Genomic DNA, 13743 nt, shown 5'->3' on the forward strand with positions numbered 1-13743 from the left:
GAAACACCACGCCCGTCATCCTCCGAGGAGGGGACGAGCGGGGGAGGGCGGGTGTCAATCTACTACAAGGTGATTCGAATGCTCCACGGCCTCTGGCGACGCCGGATGATGATGATGATGATGGGTCCCGAACTGCTTCGAGTGAAGCCTGCAGATTGTGTCGTCAACGTCGCTGGATATTCGGGTCCAGTGTTTACGGGTGGTGCTGTTACTGCTGCTATGACGACGTTTGGTTCGTCGTAGTAGTGCTCCGCTGCCGGCAATAACAGGGCCTCTCGGGTTGGTGCATACACAAAGCTGCTGCTATTGAGGAAGCGTCCGCGGTAGCATGTGGGTGGTTCGACCTCGATGGTAGTAGTTTGGAAGTGGCCGTAGTGGAGTGAGTGATGGCAAAGATTCGATGCTGAGGTTGCCTGGCACGGTACTAGTGATAGTTTGCTGTTGTAGTTGTAGTTCTAGTTTCAGAGAAACCAGTGGACTTGTTGGAAACAAAAGCGAGGGCAAGAAGAGAGCCCGCTTTTGGTCGTGGAGCACCTAGCCGGGGATAGGTCTAGACTAATAATAATATGCACGCAAGGCCGACATGCGAGGGCCGGCTGGTTGGCGAACCTGACGGGTGGGTGGTGAGATGGCGAGCATGGATGGGTCCGGCAGCAGCAGACAGTGCAGTGAGTGCCTATCTCTCCGGCCGCCATCCCATTCCATCTCCAGGGAACCCAGGCCAGTTCGCTAAATCGTCAAACCTGAGAGGCGCGTCACTTTTGCGATATGCACACTCAACACACCCATTACCTTGCCGTCTGGTGGCTGGTGACTATCACTCCAGCAGATCTCCTGCTTGTGTACTCCTCGCAAGACGGCTCTCTCCACTCTTGGCAGTCCTGCACATTGACAGCGGGGTTGCTGTTCTGATTTGAGCTGCCAAGTCTCCCCAAGCCCAATTCGTGGCCCATCCTGCAGCTCAAGCAGCACGACGGCGCCTTCGTCTGCTGTGAGAAAAGCCCCCCAAAGCAGGTTTGTGTGCTGGCCTGGCAATCTGCGGTGTACATACTCCGAACCGGCCAGAGGAAAAAATCAAAACAGCGGGACGGCGAAGAGATAAGAAACAAACTACCCACCTACCCTTGTGGCGCCATGATACAGAGCCCGTGCTCTCTCTCGTGGCATTTCGGAAAGGTGGAGCCAGAGTCGGCAAGCATTTTCTAAACAAAAAAATAAGTCATTGCCTCCCTCACAAGCCCGGGCACCCATGGTGGTCCCCGAATTTCATTTCGCCATTTCACCGTCGCGTGCTCGGCAGGGATCATGAGGTGTTGAAGCTGGCCCCCCGTAATAAGAGACAGAGAGAGAGCAAGAGAATCAGGTGTGAAAACGGCGGAGTGTGTTGCTCGGCTGCAGCTGTGGCTTTCACAAGCCAGACCCTGGATGCTGGATGGGACGTGGGGGAGGTTTCCCGTGGTCCGAATTGCGTTAAGCTCTTCATGTTTAATCAAGCGAGCCTTCCCAGGGATAGCAGGTGGTTAAAGAATGGACCAATGGGCAGAAACACCAAGCACATTTCTCTTGATCGCGTCTATCTCCTTGTTCCCCCAAAGTGAGGGGCAGATACCTGTTGCTGCTGAGCAGATTTGCCGTAGCATTAAGCTCGACTGTGCCGTTTCTGGCACCAGGCTGTCGGTTTCGCGCTCACACGCACACACACACACACACACGGATATCGGATTTGGAGGCTGGCTATCGGCTTTGATATCTGTCTCTCTGTCTCTGTCTCTTGTCAACATCGCAGCGGTCAACAACACAGACAGTGGAGTCACCGTTCACCGTTAGTCCCGTGGCCTCTTCGGCTCGCCGGCTGGCTGCACCAGCTCCACCTCCAACTCCGATCGCCGTTTGCCGGTCGCAAGCCACCGAGAGCATGATCGCTTCCTGGCCCCCCCCCCGAGAGACCCTGACACGGGCCGCCAACCGTTGGGCTAACCTTACGCCATCAACCCTGTTTCACTACACCAGACCTCAGCGGCGCGTCAACAACAGCACGTCAACGGCGGAAGTTCACGTTGGGCACTCATCATACGCACATTTACTGTTGTACATACCCAAGGCAGAAGTTCAATATCGCCAAAGCCGTGTGATCAATGCGCATCCTCTCGCCTGCTGCTGTATGCCAAGCAATGTCAACCACAACCCAAAATAAAATAAAAGCCATCTCCATCCCCCACACACCCACCACGCACACACAACCCTGCCCGCAGCAGCTCTGTTATCTTCATGAAACAGCTGGCAGCCAAGCGGCCACAAGTCCCAAGTGGGGAAGGTACCTTACCTAGGGTGCCAGGGATACAAGCATACCCAATGTGTGTGTGTAACTCTGTGTCTGACATGTGTGGTGGTGGTCGTGGTGGTTAAGTTTCCAAATTTCACCATCAAGAAAAAAACGGGTATCCCATCCGGCGACGGCATTCTCACACCAGAAAACGGCTGGCGTCGGCATTGAATGATCGGTGCGGAATTAGACAGTCTATGCTCTCCCACATACACAAGTATCAAGCCCGAGCCGGCATGCTGCAATCCTCCCACTCTCACCCGTCCAGCGGCGATAAGGCATTGGGCAACCGCCTCACTCTCACATCCTTCCGCAGAACAAGGCCAAGAGATAGCGGCGGTGTCTTTCTCTTCCGCAAGTTCTTACACTTCTAAACTGTTATCTCACATCACACAACACACCATGAGCGCCACAAGAGGAAATATTGGGCAACGCGTTGTTCAAACTATCAGCTTTTGAAACGCCCAAGAGGGCTTGTGGGAACTAGTGTAATAGTTCCTACATATCGGCATCGAGATGGTTCTGCCAACGCCACAAGAGGGGCCAATGTTGGCCCCACAAAACGTCGGCAGTTCTAGATCAACCTACCTACATCACACTCCATGCCGAGATGGGACAGGTTACTCTATATCAGGTTGATCGAGGTATCATGTCAATGGTTTGATCGTATTCTTTGCGCCGCGGGGTTGTGGCATCTGGACTTGTTGGTGGGTTGGAGCCGCAGATGCTGATGCTATCAAGAGCCGAGAGGCATCTCCAGACGTCCAAGCCATGTAAGGTGCCGCAAAACAGGAAATACGCACACAACAAACTCTCAGAACCCCTTTCCTTCCATCACATCCCTCTTCCCAGCTCTCGTGTAAGATATCCCCTCACGGCCACAACTCAACAACCTCCCACTCCCCCTCCACCTTCCCCCCAGCATACTTCGCCCCTTCTCTCCCCCCCTCCTTCCCCCGATGAGTATACAACCACCTCCTCGGCCTCACCTCCTCCCTCAAATCAACCCTATCAACCTCCTCCGGCACAACCACCACAACCCTAAAATTCCCCCTCGCCTCTTCATCCCTCAAATCATCCACCCTCTCCCCCAACCTCTTCCCCTGATGATAATCCACCTCCGCCCCCGGCTCCGGACCCTTAAAACTCCCCCTCATAACCGGGCTCAAATTCCCAAAATGCCCCTCCACCTCCCTCTCCCAGCTCCAATCATCGTCCCCTTCCCATTCCTTGACCCTCCTCATCCTCTCCCCCACCACCTCCCTAACCTTCCTCTCCCCCTCCCCTTCCCCATCAATCCCCGGCCCTAGAACCCACGCCTTCCCTCTAACCCTCCACTGAGTCTTTGTCTCATCAACCCAAAACACTGCCTCCACTGGCCCCCCCCCACCGCTTGGGCCGCCAGACACAGTCTGCGAATCGGGCCCGGCGGTGTCAAGAATGTCAGAGGTCTTTGACATGCGCGCGTCAGTGGTGAAAGTCAAGAGGTCAGACCTGAAGAGGGGCGGGTTCAGAACGGCGGGGTTGCGCTCGTTGGGGGGGAGGGTACCCCAGAAGCCGCGGAAGACGCAGGTGCGCGCGCGGGGGAGGACAGTGATGGAGGTGTGGGAGGGGACTGGGTGGAGGGTTGCGAGGGTGAAGATTGGGGGCCTCAAATGGGTTAGGTGGTGGGAGAAGGGCTCGCGCCAGGGGGCGGGGCCGGCGGATGATGACATTTTACCAGTGGCGAGGTGAGGGTTGCTTGAAAGATGGGTTGATATTGTTGATAGGCGGCCGAGGAAGGGGGTGGACATTCGTTGCTTTGCAAGAATGTCGATCGTGTCTGTTGAGACGGGGAACTGTTATGGTGGAGGTGAGCTAGGAAAGGTGAGATCTCAAAAGAGGTATGACTTCATCGTGGTGCGGGGCATTGAGGTAGGTCTTTTACTACTGTCATCCAAATCTACCTCTCTGCCTACCAAACGGTGCGGGGTTGAGTGCATTTAGCTCAAACACCATCTCCTCTGCGGGCCGCGCCGGCGGCCGCGAGACACTTTATTTTCCTGGGACGTCTTGTGCCATATGTACAGTTATGTAGGTGTGCAGACGCAGGGTTCACGGGACAGTTGTGGTAAGAATGTAAGGGTCCAATTGTACATGATATGTCTCCTCTTGCAAGCAGAATGACACTCTGTTTACTAATTGCTGTCAAAAATATCTACAACTGGCCATTTCAAGTCAGCAGGTAGGAAAGGTCAAACATGTAAACAAAAATACAACCGTCAATGATTCGAAAACAGGCTCACCATCTGCGAGAGCAACAGGAGCCGCCCTGACTAGAGGGTGGTACCTACCTACCATCGCCTCCTCTATATCTCTGGAAAGCTGCTAACAACAACAACAACAACAACAACAACAATAATAATAATAATAATAACAATAACAATTGAGTGTATGGTTTGCCCGCGCCAGGAATCGAAGCTGGTCCCATGAGGCCACAACTCCAACTTAGGGTGGCGGCGCAACGCTCAATCCGAACTGGCCCCCATACACCCTTCAGAGGTTAGGCAAGAGAGAGAGAGAGAGAGAGAGAGAGAGAGAGAGAGAGAGAGAGAGAGAGAGAGAGAGAGAGAGAGAGAGAGAGAGAGAGAGAGAGAGAGAGAGAGAGAGAGAGAAACGATCACGGGCATAGTATTCGATTACGGTGTTATTAGAATTTAAATTCCATTACGGATATCCTTAGTCTTATATTAGTGACCACCCCAACAACCTCACCTCCACTCAACCTCATCCGCCATCTTCACAAGCCATACCCCGACCATCACCACTACCCCCATCCACCACAACCTCCCTCTCCCCTTGTTGAGCTCCCCCCTCCTCTTAAGCCTCACCGGCTCAGCCTTCACCACCGTCTCAATCCCCGCCACCACCCCTCCTCCGGCCCCATCGGCAGTCCTTCGACATCTACCTCCTCCCCCAACAAACACTTCAGCACAACCCCACACCCAACCTTGCTCACAACCTCGTTCCCTTCCTTACAATACTCACTAGCCACACACTCCGGACACCCCTGCACCCGTGTACACTCGCACCTCTCCACCCTCTGCAACGCCTGCCGAACCAACATCTCGACATGTTCAAAAGCCTTTGTATTGATCCCCGACCCTCCCTCCCCACCCTTGGCATCATAAAACGTCAGTCTCGCCGGCCTCTTCCGTTTGGTCTCCCGCTTGGAGATGAGCTCCTTCAACGGGTTCTTGCACTCGGTACGGACGTCGCCCGGAAGGGATACGACAAAGTTCGGTATCAGGGACATCAAAACGTGCTGAGCAGCATGGATAGCTCCCGCAACGTGCAGCTGTCGCGATGTCAAGATGGAGAGAGCGAGGGGCGGGATATCGATCCACATTCCCTTTGTGAACCTCACCACAGGCGGGTTATCAACCGCAACAGCGTCCAGTATCTTGTTCGTCTTGGAGTCGACTTTGAAGAAGCCAAACACTGTCTGAGTGATGCGGATGGAGCCGTAGAACGCCTGAGCAGCGGGGGAGAGGGGCTTGAGGGCTTCGGTCTCGATGGGGTCGATGTCGGTGTAGTCCCTCTGTTTGGTTGTCCAAGAGACCTTTACCCTCTCCACGCGGGCGATTTTGGTGGAGGGGTTGAAGTCCCGGACTAGGTACGTCAGGCCTTGATGGAGGAAGATGGCGCCGTCATACAAGGTAAAGGTCGCCCGGGAGGCTTCGAGTTCTTCGAGGACGATGTTGCGGTTGTGGGTTGTGTCCACGATGGCAAAGTGGTCTTCTTCTGTGTCGCGGATGGAGACGAACTTGGAGGGCTGGGGGCGGAAGCGGTCGGCGGTGTGGTAGAAATTGGTCAGGGGGTCGTGTAGGAGGCGAGTGCTGCATATTTCGGCGAGGTCAGGACCAAAGTAGACCGAGTCGACGTCGGGACGGATCGGGAGCTCGTAGGCGGCGCATTGGATGTGGCCTTCTTTGACAAGCATGTTGTCCAGGTCCACTTGGAGGGCCGCGTTGGGTTTGGTGAAGAGCTCATCTGGGTTGTTCATGTAGTGCTGGTCTGTTGCGAAGCTGTCGCCCACTAGGATGGAGAGGGAGTCCTTGTTTCTTCTGCCTGCTCGCCCGCTCTGCTGTCGGAGGTTAGATATTGTGTATGGGAAGCCCCAGGTGATGACGCAGTCTAGGGTACCGATATCTACTCCTAGTTCCAATGCCGTGGTCGCTACAATCCCAAGCAGTTTCCCCTCAAACATCTCACTCTCAATCTTCCTCCTGTCCTGAGCCGTATAGCCACCCCTATACCCCATCACCCGGTTTGCAACCTCCCCCCTCCCAAGCCGTTCCAACTCCTGCCTCACCGTCCCAATCAACACCTCACACTGCGCCCTCACCCGACAAAAGGCAATAACCCTCACCCCCCTCAAAATCATCTGGCAAAACAACTTTGCGCACTCTAACGCCGCATTCCCCCTCCCGCTCGCCGGATCCCCAGGGTCCTTGTACGGCGTATTCCAACATAAAAACTCCTTCCTCCCACTCGGACTCCCATCCTGCTCCACCACCCTAACCTTGCCCTCCCCAATCCCAAATATCGTCCCAAAATGCCCCCCCGGATTAGCCACAGTAGCCGAACAGCTCACAAACCTCAGCTCATGCCTGTTCCCCAAAGCAGCACATATCCTCCTCAACCTCCTCATAATATACGCCACATGACTCCCCATCAGCCCATTGTACACATGCAGCTCATCCACAACCACAAACCTCAGATTCTGCAAAAAGCTCCTCCACTTCTCTTCCCGAGGCAAGATGGTCAGGTGCAGCATATCCGGATTCGTAAAAACAACCCTCGCCTCCTCCCGTATCCTATTCCTCATCTCAAACGGCGTGTCCCCGTCAAACGTCTCCACCATCATCCCCTGAAGGGTAGGCATGTACCCCATCAGCTCCTGCAAACTCCTCCTCTGATCCTGCGCAAGAGCCTTGGTAGGAAAAATATACATCGCCCTCGTCAACGGGTCCCTCTCTAGAGCATGCAGAACCGGCAACTGATATATCAAACTCTTTCCCGAGCTCGTCGACGTCGAAACAACAACATCGTACCCCGCGTTCAACGCATTGATCGCCTCCGCCTGATGCGAGTAGAAACCCGTGATCCCTCTCGCGTTATACAACGCGTTCACCAAATCCTGACTCAACAAAAACTCCAGCTCCCCACACACCCCCTCCTGCGCCTCGAAAACCCTGTGGCCGTCAGGCACAATCTGCCCGGTGTACCACCCCAACCCCTTCAACTCCTCCACAATCTCCGGTATTGGTTTCCGTTCCTTCGGTATCGTTTCCGGCAACGTCGTCTCCCTCTTCCTCTCCCGTTCAGCACTCCTCTCCGGCAAAACCCTCTCCCCCTCCACCCTCAGGACAGGATCAACCCCCCCCTCCTCACACCCCCTCAGAAACTCCTGCACCGCCCGTTTAAACTTCTCTCCCCGCCTTTCCACGACCCCCATCAACTGCTTAGCCGTATACCGCGGCATAACCACCTCCCTCCCCCCCCCACCAACCTCCCTTGCCCTGCCCCGTCCCTTCAACCCCCCGTCAACAAATTCAAAAACCAACACCTCCCCCCCACGCTCATCCCCCTCTGCCAAATCCTCCCCAGGTAAGCTCGCAACCCCGGACGACGACCGGAACAGATCCTCCTTTTCAAACCCCCGAGCCTCTAGCAAGAGTGAAGTGTAATCTACATACTCAAACCTGATGCTCCCAGGCGTTACCACCTTCAAAGAGGCGATGTCTTCCACGGATGGGACGAGCCCTTTTGCCGCCAGGGCCTTTGACAGGTTGGCCAACGTCGGGGGGAGGTGCTGGCTGTGGGTGGAGAGGAAGGTCGACACGAGGCTGAGGGCGGAGTGAAGCTTGGCGAGGTGTTGGAAGTAGGAGGGGAGGGGTCTGTCGGCCTCTTCTGGGGGCGATGACCGTTTTGATTTGAGGTGGCGTTTCCGTTTTGATGGTGGTGATGGTGATGATGATGGTGGTGGTGGTGGGGGTTTGGTGTCATCAAGGTCTGATCCTGGTGGTGGTGATGATGATGGTGATGGTGATGGTGATGGAGTCGCTTCTTCAGCAACAGCTTTTGGAGGCCGGCCTCGTTTCCTTTTCAGAGCCCCGCTGCTCTGGGGGTTATCCCCGTCTCCTGATGGCATTATGCGACTTCAATTTGATGTTGGTTGTGAGACTGAACCCAAACCTCTCAGATCTCAGATGTCTCAAACAAAGAAACGTCGTCGCGCTCCCAAGTGGCGAAAGGCGTGTGTCACTAACATAGGCCCCCCAAGCGCGAAAGAGACAGGAGAGCACGTGCTGTTTTCCCCTTAGCAACCCCACTAATTATCGACTTCCCAAACCCCCCTAGAGACCGTCACCATAGCAATCAATCCCAGTCAAATACAAGACACCACAAATATATTCACTACCCCATCTAACTAGTTTACCCCATTCCAACCATCTTGACAAAACAATAAACAAACACCTTCCACCAAACCCAGGAAGCCGCTGACTTTCCAGTTCCCATTCGATAGAGAGAGAACTCGACACAAATCCAACCCGGCATTATCCGCCAAGTATCAATCACACACAACCTAAACAAACAAAAGTCCGCCGTCTTATTTCCCCTTGCCAAAGAACCCCCAGAAATGCATCCTCATTGTAAAACAACCCCCTTGAAAATGCCCAATCGTGAGCCGCTGAATAAAATAAAAAAACGTGGACGAAAAAAAAAGGGGAAAAAGATACGTCAAAGCTGTCGTTGCATTTGCAAAGTCGCATGCCTGCCTGCCTGGTTGTTCAGATCAAATTACACAACCTAGATTGAAAGGAACATCTCAAACCCTTTCAGACGTCTGCAAGGCCCTTCTTTAGCATTTCCACCAGGTCCGAGAACAGATCCGCGTTGGCGTTACTGAGCTGAAGTAGATTGTCAGTATGAGCTGGTTGATCATAAACATCAAACAAAAACTAACCTTCATCTGTACCAACTGCGCCTCTCCATTCTCAAATGCCGTGAACAACACCGTCGCCGCCTTGAGCTTCTTCTCAATCTTGAACTGCATCGCTGGCAGCACAATCGTGTTGAGAATGACCCTCAGGGTGTGGTCCTGGCGCATGATCAAGCGTACGTTCTTAGGTCCGCTGTAGTCTTTGTCTTCCAACACTGAGGCGTCAAAGCTGGTCGCGTCTGGGGAGCCGTCGTTTTCAAACTCGACCGTCGCTCTTGGCACATTGACCTTGAGCATGCCGGCACCTCTCTCTTTCCACCCAACTCCCTTTTCCATAACATACATCTTGGCGCGTTGGGAGAAGAGTGTGACCTCTGAGCTTTCGCCATCGTCGACCACGACTGTGTAGGTAGTGTTACCAGAAGAATTCATGATAAATGGCCGTGAAAATGACTCACTCTTATGTAGCTTCAACCTCTTCCTCTCACTCTCTTCCTTCTCATCATCCTTGTTCTCCTCCTCGCCATCAGCCCCAGCACCCTCCCCATTCTCCTCATCGCCGTCCTCGTCCTTCTCGCTCTCCTCCGCGTCACTTTCTGGCGCACCAAAAGGCTTGGCCGGCTTGCCACTCTTAAGGGCCTCACCAGGCTTGCCAAAGTTGGTCAACCGAGCACCACCACCAGACAAAGCGCTAGCACCACCAAAGGCACTTCCAAAAGGACTCGACTTGAACACCGACCCCCCGCCAGTCTGTCCGTTAAGCGCCGACGCAAAAGGTGACGCCGTCGAGGTCGAGCTAAAGTTCAATTTGGCCGGAGCAGCGGGTGTAGATCCACCAAGAACGCTCCCGAAAGACGCAGCCGTCCCAGCCGATCCAAACACACTCGGCTTCCCAGCACCAGCAGACGCAAATGGCGAGGCTCCTGACGCAGCCGCAAACGGCGAAGCAGACGAGGCTCCCAGCTTGGCAAATCCTGACGAGGCAAAAGCAGACGTCGAGGTAGTTTGCGGCTTATCGATCGGTGAACGCACGGTAGCAGTGTTGGCAGGTCGGCTCTTAGCCAGCTCCTCCATGCTCGATCGTGGGGAGGCACTTGCCGACAACGGCTCCTAGATCAAAACAAATCTTGTGTTACCATCGGGTGTTGCCATAGATTGAGTCGAATGGAGGGGTAAAAGGGGGTGCCGATTGTGAGTGACATCGGACCTCGGAGAGACAGCCCCAGGGGGGGAGAAAACGAGAAACAAGAAATAAAAAAAATAAAAAAAAAACCTACCACTTCTTCCTGTCCGCTCTTGACAGCAGACGCGCTGGCCTGGCGATCCCGTGGTCTCTTCTTCTCGGGCTCGGATCGGTTTGTACGGTTGAGCGTCACAGCTGTGTTGTTCTTGCTGTCGGTCGCGGCAGACCCTTCCCCTTCCAAAGGAGCCTCGGCCACATCCTTGTTCTCGTCCAACTCGGCATGCGCTCGCTTCTTCTTGGGGGACGAGATCTGCTCGGCCAGTGTTTCGTCGCTTGGGACACCAAGGGCCACTGGCGGCGTGACCTTGCGAGCGCCGGCAGTAGTCGTCTTATCTTTGGGCGCATCATCATCGTCAGAGGCGCTCTTGTCGTCTTGAGAGGTCGATAGCTGCCCCGCCTTTTCAGAAATGGACGTCTGCTTCAGCTCTCTTCTCGTCGCCGTGGTCTCGGCATCTTCCTTAGCAGCGCCCGCCTCGACTTGGTCCGAGATGTCGCTCGTGTTGTGCGGGTCGTCGGCCATGATGTCAGTGGGCCGTTGGCAGTTGTATCGTTTCGGTCTACTATCTCGGGGTGCTCGGAAGCGGTGGGAAATCGGGAGAGGTACAGGTAGTAGGTGGACTTTTTCAAAAGTCGGCCGCTCGGCTGAGAGATAATGTTCCAAGACACTGCAGGATACCTTATGGGTAGGTAATTCTGTCGGTAAGATGGCGCGCACTAGTGGTACCTGGTAGAACAGACAGTAGACAAATGTCGTAAGTGACGAGAGAAAAAGGTGCTATGGAAAAAGGCAATATCGGAATTTTGATTTAGGTCTGGACTGGATATTGCGGAGTTGTAGCACACGTTAATGCCTGTTGTTGCGCTTGGGTCTTGGGAGCGAGGGGGGGTCTCGGGAGCATGTCGCACCCTCTGGAGCCAGGCGTTGGGGCGATTGGTTCAGAGGAACCCACCCGCTAAAATGAGCAGCCCCTCATGTACCCAGGTACCGTTTGGCTCATCCAACAGTGCTCGCCAGTGGGGTTTGGGTGCCAATGACAGTGACAAAACACAGCCAATCACCACCGGACGCATGTTCGCCATTTCATTACTTGGGACGCATGGCCCTGTATCATCATCCTCTTTCTTTGTGAGTTGTCCCAATGAGGAAAAAGGTAAATATCATATTAATGCGGTCTGCCTCACTACAATACAATCAACTCATTACGCAGTATATATATACCCTATCATGAAACATGTCCCTATCCGCTGCTTGGTATTAGTTCCGTCCCTTCATCCAAGAAAACGCCATATATATAAAGGAACCCAGCTTCTGTCTTGGTCAATCATATCTGCCGCCGCCTTTGCTCAACGCTGGCAACAAGATCCTCCACCAACCCAAAGGCATCCCTAAAGGCGGCCAACTCTTGCGACATACTCACACCCTCCAGGCTGTCAACCTCTGACGGACTCCGGGTCCCTGCAAGAGTGTCACTCTCACTTAAACTAGGAGCATATCTCTGCCTAGCAGCGAGATCTTGATCTCTTAGCTGCCGTTCCCTGTCTTCCTGACCAGCAGTGGGCCTCGGGACAGTGTAGATCCCATCTGCAACCATGCCTTCGCTCTCGCTTTCGTACCCAGGCTCCGGAACCCAAGCCTGCACCCTCCTTTCGGCCTCCTCCTGTTGTTGATAGTGCGGTCGCGGGATATCATACACAGTGGTTCCAGTCGCACCATCCTCGCTCCCACTATCACTCCCAATCTCAAACCTCGTCTCTTCCCACGGAGGAACAGCCTCCTCATTACTCTCCCCATCCGCATGCTCCCCAAACCCGGCCAACTTTTCCCTCTCCTCAACATTCTCCTCCCCTCCCCTCCACCTCCACCCACAGCACCCCCGTCGTCGTCCACCCAACCTCTCCCCATCCCCTGCCCCCTTCCCATCCCTCATCAACCCCCAACTTAACATCCCCAACCCTACCCCAAAAACAATAACCAACACCTCCAGCACCCCCGAATTCAAAACCTTTATCCACCCGGGGACGATATATTCCCTCCCTTTCCCCCCTCCCCCCCCTCCAAGGCGGCAGAGGAAACCCTCCCTCCCCATCCCCTCCCAGCATTTCCCCGAGCGTTTCCTCAGCCCCCAGCAACACCACTAAAAACCTTCCCAAAAGCACAAACAGGACTGACACACTCCGCCTTTGCCCCGTCCTCCTCCTCACAAACCACACTCTTGAACCACCCCTCCCGTTGTTTAACCGTTTCCTCCAGTTCCTTTAATTGCACCTGCAGTCGCTCAAGAGCGTCATACTCCTTGTCGAGAGCATCCCTGTCGAGATACTTTAGTCGTTTGCCGTCGTCTTTTGAGGTTGTCGCCTTGACGCTGAAACTGCTGCTGGAGGTGGCAGAGGAGGTAGCAGAGGAGGCGAAATCTCTCTCTGCCCCCGATCCGGAAGAATAATACTCCTCGGACGAAAGCGTTATCTGGTTCCCGTTGCTTTCGACATCTACTTCCCATTAGCACAACGCCCCCACCAGAACAACAGATAGGTAGGTGGACATACTAGGCTCTGCCTCTGGGACAGGCACAGGCACAGGCATAGGATTGGGCGCACATATCGCCAACCCGGACGACGCCGCGAGCAGGAGGAGGTGACGGGGGCGCATTGTCTACCTCGGCCCGTTTTGCGAACTAATTATCGTGACTGGTTACCTAGAGGTAGGTAGGTAGGTAGGTATCGACGGGTGGAAGGCGCCGAGACAGAGAGAGGAGGGTATCCAAAACAAGCACAAAAAGTCCACGTAACCGCCAGCAGAGTCAAAAACCTGGCGGCGGCTGAACGTGAACAACACGCGGGGTCCGGTCGGCCGTCGGAGCGGGAGGAGAATGGCAAGGCAGTTAGGTAGGTTATCAGGCAACCACTTTTCCCTCTATCTCTCTCTCTCTCTCTCTCTCTCTTTCTCTCTCTCCGTCCCAACCTTCAAAAAAGGCAGCTCAGCAACACTTCGAAATGCGGTTGGTCGGCAGTGTACAGTCCAAGTCCGAGGACAGATGGAACCAAACCAAAACCTGTTCTCCCAAACATCCGTCGATTCACTTCAGCTTCTCGAGTCAAAGGTTTCGAAAAACCGTGTCCTCAACAACACGCCACCACGAGAAATTACAAAACAATAGCTCCCAAAAAACAAAAGACAGCTCCAGAAAAAGG

The 13743-nt window shown here is 54.4% G+C and overlaps 5 protein-coding genes across 5 annotated transcripts; all 5 read right to left on the bottom strand.

Annotated features, from left to right (window-relative positions):
* Nucleotides 1–676: 676 nt before the first annotated feature.
* QC764_0050950 (uncharacterized protein) lies at nucleotides 677–1057 on the bottom strand (the record flags this gene model as incomplete). The annotated part of the gene is made up of 2 exons (XM_062940409.1): nucleotides 793–1057; nucleotides 677–743 (listed from the first exon to the last, which is right to left on the bottom strand). The coding sequence occupies exons 1-2, from the start codon at nucleotides 1047–1049 to the stop codon at nucleotides 677–679; spliced, it is 324 nt and encodes a 107-aa protein (XP_062801496.1). The 5' UTR covers nucleotides 1050–1057.
* A 2080-nt stretch (nucleotides 1058–3137) lies between these two features.
* On the bottom strand, nucleotides 3138–4422 carry QC764_303920 (uncharacterized protein; the record flags this gene model as incomplete). The annotated part of the gene is made up of 2 exons (XM_062945510.1): nucleotides 3364–4422; nucleotides 3138–3167 (listed from the first exon to the last, which is right to left on the bottom strand). Exons 1-2 carry the CDS (start codon nucleotides 4114–4116, stop codon nucleotides 3138–3140), a joined length of 783 nt encoding a protein of 260 aa, XP_062801497.1. The 5' UTR covers nucleotides 4117–4422.
* Nucleotides 4423–5073: 651 nt separating this feature from the next.
* HRQ1 (ATP-dependent 3'-5' DNA helicase) lies at nucleotides 5074–8519 on the bottom strand (the record flags this gene model as incomplete). The annotated part of the gene is made up of 2 exons (XM_062945511.1): nucleotides 5074–5273; nucleotides 5351–8519. The coding sequence occupies 2 exons, from the start codon at nucleotides 8517–8519 to the stop codon at nucleotides 5074–5076; spliced, it is 3369 nt and encodes a 1122-aa protein (XP_062801498.1).
* A 521-nt stretch (nucleotides 8520–9040) lies between these two features.
* On the bottom strand, nucleotides 9041–11582 carry QC764_303940 (uncharacterized protein). Its single transcript, XM_062945512.1, has 4 exons — nucleotides 10589–11582; nucleotides 9770–10421; nucleotides 9336–9712; nucleotides 9041–9279 (listed from the first exon to the last, which is right to left on the bottom strand). The coding sequence occupies exons 1-4, from the start codon at nucleotides 11072–11074 to the stop codon at nucleotides 9208–9210; spliced, it is 1587 nt and encodes a 528-aa protein (XP_062801499.1). The 5' UTR covers nucleotides 11075–11582; the 3' UTR covers nucleotides 9041–9207.
* Nucleotides 11583–11876: 294 nt separating this feature from the next.
* Nucleotides 11877–13201, bottom strand: QC764_303950 (uncharacterized protein; the record flags this gene model as incomplete). Its single annotated transcript, XM_062945513.1, has 3 exons — nucleotides 11877–12689; nucleotides 12725–13041; nucleotides 13099–13201. The coding sequence occupies 3 exons, from the start codon at nucleotides 13199–13201 to the stop codon at nucleotides 11877–11879; spliced, it is 1233 nt and encodes a 410-aa protein (XP_062801500.1).
* Between the last annotated feature and the right edge of the window lie 542 nt (nucleotides 13202–13743).

Source organism: Podospora pseudoanserina, chromosome 3 (assembly GCF_035222485.1).
Source record: "Podospora pseudoanserina strain CBS 124.78 chromosome 3, whole genome shotgun sequence".
Classification (NCBI taxonomy): Eukaryota; Fungi; Ascomycota; class Sordariomycetes; order Sordariales; family Podosporaceae; genus Podospora; species Podospora pseudoanserina.

Bases quoted from the DNA above. Each gene is read 5' to 3' on its own strand.
- QC764_303940 (XM_062945512.1), bottom strand. From the start codon at position 11,074: ATGGCCGACGACCCGCACAACACGAGCGACATCTCGGACCAAGTCGAG. The intron at 10,422-10,588 runs GTAGGTTTTTTT...GTTTTGATCTAG, and splicing joins AGAGCGGACAGGAAGAAGTG to GAGCCGTTGTCGGCAAGTGC. The intron at 9,713-9,769 runs GTGAGTCATTTT...CTACCTACACAG, and splicing joins GAGGTTGAAGCTACATAAGA to TCGTGGTCGACGATGGCGAA.